Below are 10,308 nucleotides of genomic sequence, written 5' to 3' on the forward strand. Positions count from 1 at the left end.
GAGAGAAATGATTGAAAGTGGCAACAGTTTGCAAAACTACTGGTTCCAGAAGTGAATGGAGGTGCAGGAGAAAGTGCATGGTGAGGCTGCCTGTACTGGCTGATGTAATCAGAATGATGTCGCTTCTCTTCCAATAATGAGGATTTCAATTGAACTAAGTGAGTCTCAATGTGACAAAAATCTGTTTGTTTGTTTTGGCGCTACAGCTCTTGGTTTCATAAAGAGACCTTGACAGTTATGAATAATGTTTTGTCCACACATGCCAAAAAAAATGTTTCTTTTTACAAACATCTTTAACCACTTTCAAACAGATCTCTTTCTTTCCCTGTTAATTAATTTTAAAAAATGCTTTAGTAACTTCTATACTTGCACAATACAATGCATCCTGACCCTGAAGCCTAAAAAATTAACCAAAAAAATAATAATTACTCTATCTACCAATCCAAATCCAGCCTTGTTGCCCTAACCCTTCCCCCACGGAACACCCTGCTCCAACTCAATATTCAGGAATATTTAATGGGGACAGCTCGTATTAATGGGATCAGTACTTTGTCATTGCTTGCGTGACTGTGATTCATTCTTTAAAATCTGAATATTCATAACAAAATCAAATTAAAAATGGATACCAGAATTATTATCTAAATAAAAAACAAATAAAAAAAAACAGACAATGAAACTCCAGCTGATGTGCACCCTAACCTGATCCTAACATAGCAGAAACAGCACTGACGTCATGGGCTGCAAATTTCATTTAAGCCTTCAGTTCTTCCTGACATCCACCCGTTGCTTTTATAATTAGCCACTGCTTTGCAATCTGCTGAATGTTTAAGTGCGAATGATGTTTCCTAATGAAGTTTCTTAATTTGCACTGTTGAGAATATAAACCAGGACTGGGGGTCCTATGGGGAATCCAATTATGTACGCGTTGGCACCTTGTGGAAATGAAAACAAACTAAGGGATAATGTGTGTGTCAGTCAAACGCCTGAAAAGAGTCGAAAGCTAATTTAGAGTGCCGTCTGATTGGCTTGATCTGGTTTCCAGTTTCAATCTCTTCTCTTGAGAGCTTGTTTTTTTTTGTGACCGATACCACAGTCCAGAAGGAAGGACTTTGTTCCTCGTTAGTCATATCTTTCCTCACCTTGCTGATTATTTGTGGTTATGCCTTAATAATCATCTGGTATCCTCCACCCTTTATGTAACTGCAGAAAAGAGTGATTGTCTCTTTAACTGGATGTGATAAGTAGCACTACCAGTTTAATTAATGAACTGCTGATAGAATTGTCCATGTGGTGCCAGAGCGTTCCCTAGCAAAACTAGTTCTGAGCTAAACATAGCATTGTCTGAATTCAGTGGACAATTACACTGCCACATTTCTGAGTAATTCAACTCGTAATCACCAGCACACTCGAGTAGCTTTGTAGTGTAATTATACTTGTATTTACATTCAATTCACTGCATGTGTAGCACTGTTTCTAGGCTTACTTCTGATTGTTTTGAACCAATACGTGACAAAAAGGGGACAGTTCAAAATTTGTATCACCACTGTGTCTCAGCATAGCATATAGATGAAAACAATCATCTCACCACAGTATTTACTAAGGTGACCATCCATTCACAGAGTCACATCAACAACAACCCCCTCTGTACATCAGACTTTATTCTTTCCAGTATTTGTTTTGCCGAGGTTGAAGGCAGGGAAGTAGTCGCGGAATCTCTTTGCAGGTTTCCTGCCCTTCGGGGGCTCGCTCTTGTGGTCTTCACTCTTGTCCTCATCGGAAGAGGATGGAACATCGGCTGGGTGACGCAGCCTCTGGTAGCGACAGGGCTTCTTCCTGGAGGTTGAACGCATTAACAGTTCCTCAAAGTCTCGTTCCGTGATCCTAATGGAGAAGAAGATAGCAATCCCGCCGACAAGAAACGCCCCGGAAAAGCCATAGAAGATCCCGTAAATCAGAGGCCGAATCCCGTCAAAGAGTTTCCTAGGGTACGGAGGCAGCTGCTGTCTCTCGATGATCAGCTCCAAGTCGGCCCAGTTCGTCTCTAGCACTGTGTAAAAGACCCAGCAATCAGAGGTGTAGCATTTTTGTATTCCATTAAATATGAATTACTTATTTCTAATTACTTTGTGTGACGTAGATGGTAGTGTGAAATTAAATCTTTGGAACAGTTCTATATATCAGCTCTGTCTGCCTGCCTATCCGTTTGTTTGACAGCATGTCTGTCTGCCTGTCTTGTCTTACATTCTCTCTCCTGGCGGAGCCTGTCTGCAGACTTGTCTGAGTCAGCTGCTATCATGGAAGACTTCATGGCTTCGACCCCCTTCTGGAAGTCCTCCACATACTTCTTCATCCCCAAGGACTTGTCTTGGTTGATGTTCTTCCCCATTTCTGAACACAAAAACAACAAAGAATAATAAATAAAATGACATTGATTGCAATTAATTCTCTGCATGACTTTGCACCATGGCAAACTGTAGTAAAGCACAGAACAAGAGTAGTAAAAACATATAAAAACACATGCTGGTAAATCTCAGCTGTCTGGTAAGTAAATTAATTAGCATGGGAAAAGCATGGAAAACTGCTAAATTGCACTGGAAATGAACCAAAGTGAACTTCGATGTATTTGAACTAGACTGCAGCTATGGTGACAAGTCACCTGTTTAGAATGACATAGAAATTGAAAACAGGAATTCAATCCATTGGCGGGAACAAAACAACTACGGACACTTCGTTAAACGAGTTCCAAAAAATAGAAATTTTGTTCCTTTCGATTGCTATTATTTTGTAAAGAGATTTTCTGTATTACAAACTCAACGTTTCCAAAGTTGCAGAGTTGGGTAAACATTTCACACACCTTTCACATAAGAGTCTTTTCTGAATCAGACAAAGTTTTAAAATATATTAAATTATAATAATAACCTTAGAAGAAACAGCGGTAGAAACAATGGACAACTCACTTGATAAGATATGTGTAGATGGTGTAAAGTATCTATTATCAAAGTCCATTAAGAGTTCCTGCTAAGATCATTAAAACTGCTAACTGAACAACTACTATTGTTCAAATGACTCTAATTATTTATGCACTGATTACAGCACTTAGTTTAGAAAAATGCCCTGTCTGACCTCTTGAGACATCTGACCTCCCGATCTTCCGCAATGCTCTGGCGAGTCTATCGTAATACATGCTGTTTCCAGCAGTGGCCAGCAGCCACTCCTTCATGATCCTCGTACACTCTGCAGGGGTAGCTGAAACACACACGCACGCACGCACGCACGCACGCACGCATGCACGCACAAGCAATCTGTTAGATTATGTTATACATACAGATGGACCAGGCTTGTAATAGCAGGGTATATTTAGATTGCAATGAAAACAAAACTGGGATGATTTTAATCATCACTATTTACAATGTGAACAGGGGACAGCATGGAAGACACCAATGATTTGGCTCTGTGTGCAGCACCGGCAATGGCACTGGGGTAATTCCAAGGATGGAAGTTAATTTCCACTACCAAATAATTTTCAATGGCAATAGAGTGGGTCTGTACTAAGAGGCAATTGCACAAAAGCACAAAGACTCTTGGCAAGAATGATGCCACCGTGGTAGCCTTTTCACGTTGTAAATTTCTGGTATCATGACGGTATGATCCTAAGCACTTAAGTACTTCTGTGTCAGGATTCCTTTCCAATGTGCGTTCCAAACATCCCACTTGTTATGATCTGCTTTGCCCAAGGGCAAGAAACTGGTCTTCCAATGGTGTGTGTGTGTATATATATATATATATATATATATATATATATATATATATATATATATATATATATATATATATATATATAATAGCCACAAATCAAAGATCGATCAGACACTGAAAGTAATTGTGAATTTAAGCGCATGCTTACTGATGGATCGCTTCTTCCGTTTCTCATTAATGTCGAGGTTGCTGTTTTGTTTGGACATCCGGTCTACTTCCTCCAGGATGTTCTGCTCTGGGTTGGTCAGGAACTGGTGCAGATCTTGGCACTCAGTGGGGGCGAGCAGATTAGAAATCCGGTCCATCTGGTGTAGCCCAATATCATCAGCAACTATGGGAACACACCGAATAGGAATGGTACGGCACAGTATGCGCTTTGAAACACTGAACAACCAATTAGGAGCAAACAGATCCTATCAGGTTTTTTTTTTTTTTTTTACTTTTTAGATTTCAAATAATAATAATAATAATAATAATATAAATAATAATAATAATAATAATAATAATAATAATAATAATAAATAAGTAACTGGGTTCCATTCTAATCAAATTAAATTAAACAATAATTGACATTTATAACAGGTTATGATGTTACATTAAAATTAATTTTATATTCAGGAGAAACATTTATATATTTGTTTGTTATTTGTTATATGATGGCACCTTCTGCGCCTGTTTTTTTAAAGTTATTAATCTCCTTTTCTCACCTGTATCCTCCCCAAAACAGGAGTTAAAGAATAGGAAAAGAACCAATCCCAATCCTATTTTTTCCATTTTGAAATTTACATAAGACCAACAGTTGTTTGGTTAAAAAAAAGCTGTTACTTGTGTTTTATCTCTTTTTAGAATTTAGAATGTTGAGTTTCATGTGATCTAACAATGACAGGTGTCACTCTTCCATTCAGTGTTCTATAAACAGGGCAGTGCTCACATGACAACAAACCTGGCAACACATAGTTTGACACCAGTTTACACTTTCTAGATGTGCTTAAAGTTGGTACGATGAAGTTGTTTGTTTGATTTATAAAGTTATTTAAATGTGATTCTGCGTGATCTGAAGAACGGGCAATTATCTGTTTAGCTATATCAAGTATTTATCAGATCAGGGGGAATGAAACAATGCAGAATACTGTGGGGCTTTATGGCATGTGCTGTTCACACATTACTGTGAAAGGGTGAAAGCCCTTCGTACGTAAATAGTGTTTACTTTGGTGTTTTTGTGTAAGTAACTGATTTAGTTTGTACTGGTACTTATTTTCCATTCATTTCAGTATTCTCCCATTCTTAAACGCTCATATTTTTTACATCATTTCAGTTTCAATGTCATTTCCTTTAACGCCTGCGTCTTGTTTTTGTTACAGTAAAAAGGGTATCTGGCAGGTGTGGTCACATGACCAGTTTAAACCAAAAGGACAATGGTTTAATGCCTTTGTTTTTGTTCTGGTGTAATTATTGTTTCAATTCTTGTTGTTTACTTAGTTGTAAAAAGAAACAGTATGGTCTCTACAAATTATTTGTTTTAAAAACCCTGTTTTTCAGTTGGGCGCTCTGAGTCAGGTGACTAGGAGGCTGTGATTAGAAGCAGGCAGGTCCTGCTCCCAGGGATGAGACAGCATTTGCTACTGGACGGTCACGGGTCACGGCAAACTGCTGCATTGCTGCTGTTATTAGTAGTTTGATTGCTGTTTTTTAGTTTTCCTGTGATTTAAAGTGTCTTCTTTTATGCTCACCTGTCTTCAGAGGTGAAGCAGCGGGACCAGTAAATTATATTAGTGTCTCTGCAGAGTTACAAATAGTTCCCAGCAATGACATGTAAACCACGTGTACTGTACTCGATGACTCTCGTAGAGACAAGGTTGGTCGCACACTCAAAAATCTCCTCTTCTTTCAGACCTGACCGCTAATATTTATATGCAGATTACATTTTGTTTTTAAAAATCTTTTATTATTTATTAAAACAAAGCATGAAACAAAACGCATTTCACAACACATATTGTGTCTTCATCAGGGGTTGCAGCAATTGTTTTTCAGCTCTGATATATAAAGTGCTTTATGGTCAGAACTTCTTTTTGGAAAAATACTTTGCTGTGCATGAATTCTATGATTCAGCCACAGCATGCAGAACTGTACCATGTTAATTTCCCTATCTATGCCTGTGATTTATAATGCTTATGTGTATTTTTTTTACATTTTGGCAGGGCAACTTCTAAATCTCCATAAAGTTCACACAAAGTGTTTTAAACTTTTTTTTTTAAATTGTGACGGAAGGGTATATATTGTGATGCTGTTGATTTGATTGTGATGATGTAATGATAGATTGAAAATGTTAAAGATGGGAATAGGCAAGGGGCTGTAATTAACAATAAGGCAAGAGGCTGGCTGTAATTAATGTTTAAACCAAAGAATAGGGATGTTAAAGACACATGAAAAACTCTACTAGGGCATACGTATTATTATTTCACATGGGGGGGGGAATCCTCAGTTACAATGCTAGCAAGATTACTAAATACAAATGCTCTGTTTCACAGTGAAAGAAAGTGTAAGTCAACTACTGTTTCTCACTTCTCTGCATGGAGCAGAAGGCACTGACTCACATCTTCAGAATCGCATAATCAGGTCTGCCAAACCTTGATCTGTTAGAATGAGAATCAAACACAGCATCATTGCATTCGTCTTTCAAAAAGATTAGACACCCTATAACAGTTTTGCACTCTGTCTGTAATGCATAATCAAAGGCCTTTGGCAGCACAGTTTTTATATAACATACATTTTATGTGAAAGGCTGTCGTTCCATTATTATTAAAGTCTTTCATATTATGATAATAGTAGTGGAATTGCTAGGTAGTATTTAGGGGGATCAAAAGAAAAACCTTAGGCTAAAATCTACGGTTTTTGCTCATTTTTACATTCACACAGTAACAAATACGATTTATTATTATTATTATTATTATTATTATTATTATTATTATTATTATTTCTGCAGCTGTTTTTTCTTTACATATTGTTGCTGAGCTTATACTTTTAAAAAATGGAATACAAGTTCATGTAAAAACCTGTACAGTAACTGGTTGAGGTCGGATCTGACTGGATCAGCTTCTTCGTTGTTGGCTGGTCCTGCGAGTTGGCTGTCGTGGGCACTAAGCGGAAGTCTTAGCTCCATGTCTCTTGTACTTCACTCTACTGAAATCTGATTGGTTATGACACAGACTCCGGTGGAATGAAGGACAGAATTCATGGAAAAACTCTGAGACCCACGATGAACTCCTCAGAAAGGGGCTGGCTTGAAATGACTCAACGGGATATTTAATTAAAAAAAGAAATCAAAAAGCCTTAAAAAAAAAAAGGATCCACAATCTTCTGATTACACAGATTAGTATCCCAATATGCTTAGAATTGGAGATAAATGGCTTACAAATACACAAGTTGCATTGTCTTTACGTCATTATTATTTTAGTTTTAACAGACGGCTTGGAATACAGTACTCGCTAGTGTATTTTCACAAAGGCCGTGCAGGTGTTTTTCAATTTTAAATTGAGCCATGGAGACATGAAACACTCAATAAGTACTGTGGTATTCAGTACATCATTAATAAAAACAATATAAACAGTTGTTCTATAGAAAAGTAACTTTTCCACCCTTTAGCGGATTCGTTCTTGTTGCTCAGAGCTCTGAAACACAAGTCCAGCGATTTCCGTCTGATCTGAGCAACTCAAGTTAAATAAGTTACTAGTATCACCATGGGAAAAATGACAAAATGACTTTACAGATTTACTGCGATAAACTGTGCTAAGAGACATCCAATTAATTGAGCTCTTTATTCTTTCGGGGAGTGCTTTTGGAATCTGAGTCACAAGAAAAAGTAAGAAAATAAACCCCTTTCAAGCAGCCAACACCTATGTGATCCATCTGAACAGTACAAAGTGCTCTTTGACGTGGCTTCCCTTACACAGGCCAGCTGGGACATGCCGTTCCCGCAGTGGAATCTACACCTGAGCCGTGTCTGGCTGGCATCTCCTTACAAGACCAGACCCGAATGTGCCGATCCCACCATCACCTGCAGGTGTGTTTGAAATGCCTCAGCGCTCAAACATGCAGACGTGTTGCAACGGGCTGCAAACATCATCTGAGATTTCCAGTGTCCTCACAATAACCCAAGGGTTAGTGCTAAAAAAAAAAAATGTAATCTTTTAAAAATGAATCTGAGAATGCTGTAGAAGTAAAAGGAAACAAAGTTTAGACCAGTAGTGCAACAGCAAGTTTGGCGACCTCTATGCATTCATATATGGTATGTTTAATTACAGAAATGAAATACAATTTCGTTTAGATTTTTTTTTTCCCCTTTCTACTGCAGACTTTCATTCGATCCTTCTTAACTGCTCTCCTGCTGATCTGAAACGGCTTTTTAATTGAACTTTCTAACATGTTTTAAAGAAAAAGCAGTTCAGGTTGAAAAAGAAATTGTCAGGGCTGCTTGGTTTCATGATAAACTCTTTGATTCAATTGCTATTGAGAATTGTCTGACATTTCTATAGAGGCATTTCACATTTCTAACTAGGCTTTTTTTTTTTAAATTGCAGTTGCATTAAAATTTCTAAATCATTTAAAATGTTGGATTATAATGCAAAAGCACTATAAAACTATTAAACTATTGTAATATCCAACTTTTGAAAAATATACTATGGCAGACCACAGTAAATTTGCATTTCTCCAGTGGTTATACCATGAAGTTACACTATCGTCAATAGTCTGCAAAACGTTTTTAACATAATGTTCTAACATAGGTGCCTGTGCTTTACCATGGTGTACCACAGCATACATTTATAAGGTAATCACAGTATTGTGATCCACACATTTTGCTGAGTAAATGTTTAGTTCAGTCAGTACCCACTGTTGTAGTAGCAGTTTAATGCTCACTCACCTTCTCCTCTGTGCATGCAGACTGATCCAGATGATTTTATACTAGTTCAGAAAAGCTGTTTAACAAGAAAAGAATCAGATTCAGTTAGCATAATAAAAAAAACCTGAACAAAATAAAGAAACCAGGTAAGGAAATTATATTTAACGGTAAATAGTCACTGTACCAAACTATTTCCCATGCCATTTTCTATACAGAGTAAGCAGACTTGCTAAATGGAAACAAATCTGATTACAGAAACTGGACTTGTTTTTCATCTAACTATATATATATAGTAAAGTATAGGAAAAAAGAAACAGATCACTCAAGGAAGGCAAAAGAATAAAGAATAAAACAAGATTTGAGTAGATGCAAGAGGACGAGAGAGCTACCCTTTTTTTGGGTTCTTTGTTGCATTGCAGTCTTTATCTACCTGTCTGCCTAGGTGCTGTCGTTTAAACTGCATAGATGGACCAATAGAACAAAAGAACCTGTGATGACCCCACCCCCTTCAGTCATAGGTATATGCCCCACCCTTCAGGGTGGATTACTGGCAGCCTCATTTTCAACATCGTAAATACAATCACAGAGCAATCAAAATTCATTTAGAATACCAGCCCTCCCTTAGGAGCTAATCTGAAAGTGCTGTTGAGCAGTTATTCTGTAATGATGAGACCTCTGCAAGGTTTAATAATAATAATAATAATAATAATAATAATAATAATAATAATAATAACAACAAATACATTAAATAATAATCTACAGCTGAGAGGTTGAAGTCTTTGAGACATTCCTATAGAGGAGAACTGTGTATTTTACAGTGTGAATGTTTATGTATTACAGTAATATCAGTTAACACAGGGTAAAGGGTGGGCAAGCATGAAAGGCTGTGCAAGGCACACTGTTCCTGTATCTCTTGACGTTGCTACGCTTATCTCATCAGAGATCTGCGCAGAAGGCTCCAACATTGCAGCCTGTATCAGGGCCTTCGTTTCAACAGCCCCAGAAAAGTCTAAAAAAGAAAGCATGCCCAAAGACTACTGGACGCCTATCTCCCAATTGCTGTGCCTCATAGGGGAGCCAGGCAGCCAGGAAACCAGAGGACGTGATTGGGCAAGTGGCTTTCCTTAACATAGTTCTTTCATAACCAAAAAAGATGATTCAGCGTCAGATTTACTGAATTATGAAATCCGCTTTGTGTCCTGCAAAAGCAGCAGCATGAATAAATGAGAATTCAGACTTGCACAAGTGGGCTTGCATAGGATTCAGTAGACATGTGGCTGGGTCAATAAGGAAGTTCATCTCTGCAAATGTACACTATGGCAGTTCTACTACAAGTGGCACAACTTCATCAGTAAACAGTACCTCTTTGGCTGGCTGTTGTAGGCAAAATTCCCATTTGAAAATGTTCTACCAAGTACTGTGCTCTCCCTAACTGTCCTTCAATCCCATTTTTGCACAGATAAGCATCTAGCCACAGGCTTTACTGGCAGTCATTAAGCTCGCTGTCAGTAACCTAACCAAAGTGTGTTGACTAATCTTGCACACTCTGAGTTCTTAATCCAGAAGCTGACAGTGCTGTACCTGCTCTTGGCTCTCTCCAGTATTAGCAGTCCTAACAGTGGGCTGCTAGGGAAGGGAGCCAGCCGTGTTTAGAG

General features: G+C 37.9%; 1 protein-coding gene across 5 annotated transcripts; it reads right to left on the reverse strand.

Annotated features, from left to right (window-relative positions):
* Positions 1 to 1,427: 1,427 nt before the first annotated feature.
* Positions 1,428 to 9,092, reverse strand: LOC121304639 (transmembrane and death domain protein 1-like). Of its 5 annotated transcripts, none has more exons than XM_041235882.1 (7): positions 9,043 to 9,092; positions 8,675 to 8,729; positions 6,319 to 7,920; positions 3,905 to 4,087; positions 3,124 to 3,246; positions 2,242 to 2,388; positions 1,428 to 2,047 (listed from the first exon to the last, which is right to left on the reverse strand). In XM_041235882.1, exons 3-7 carry the CDS (start codon positions 6,326 to 6,328, stop codon positions 1,650 to 1,652), a joined length of 861 nt encoding a protein of 286 aa, XP_041091816.1. In that variant the 5' UTR covers positions 6,329 to 7,920; positions 8,675 to 8,729; positions 9,043 to 9,092; the 3' UTR covers positions 1,428 to 1,649. The 5 variants fall into 5 exon arrangements, with proteins under 5 accessions (XP_041091816.1, XP_041091817.1, XP_041091818.1 ...); XM_041235883.1 differs by having other exon boundaries at positions 6,319 to 7,964; positions 9,043 to 9,071; XM_041235884.1 differs by lacking the exon at positions 9,043 to 9,092 and having other exon boundaries at positions 6,319 to 6,389; positions 6,810 to 7,920; positions 8,675 to 9,033.
* Positions 9,093 to 10,308: the final 1,216 nt, after the last annotated feature.

The sequence above is a fragment of the Polyodon spathula genome, chromosome 39, assembly GCF_017654505.1.
Source record: "Polyodon spathula isolate WHYD16114869_AA chromosome 39, ASM1765450v1, whole genome shotgun sequence".
Classification (NCBI taxonomy): Eukaryota; Metazoa; Chordata; class Actinopteri; order Acipenseriformes; family Polyodontidae; genus Polyodon; species Polyodon spathula.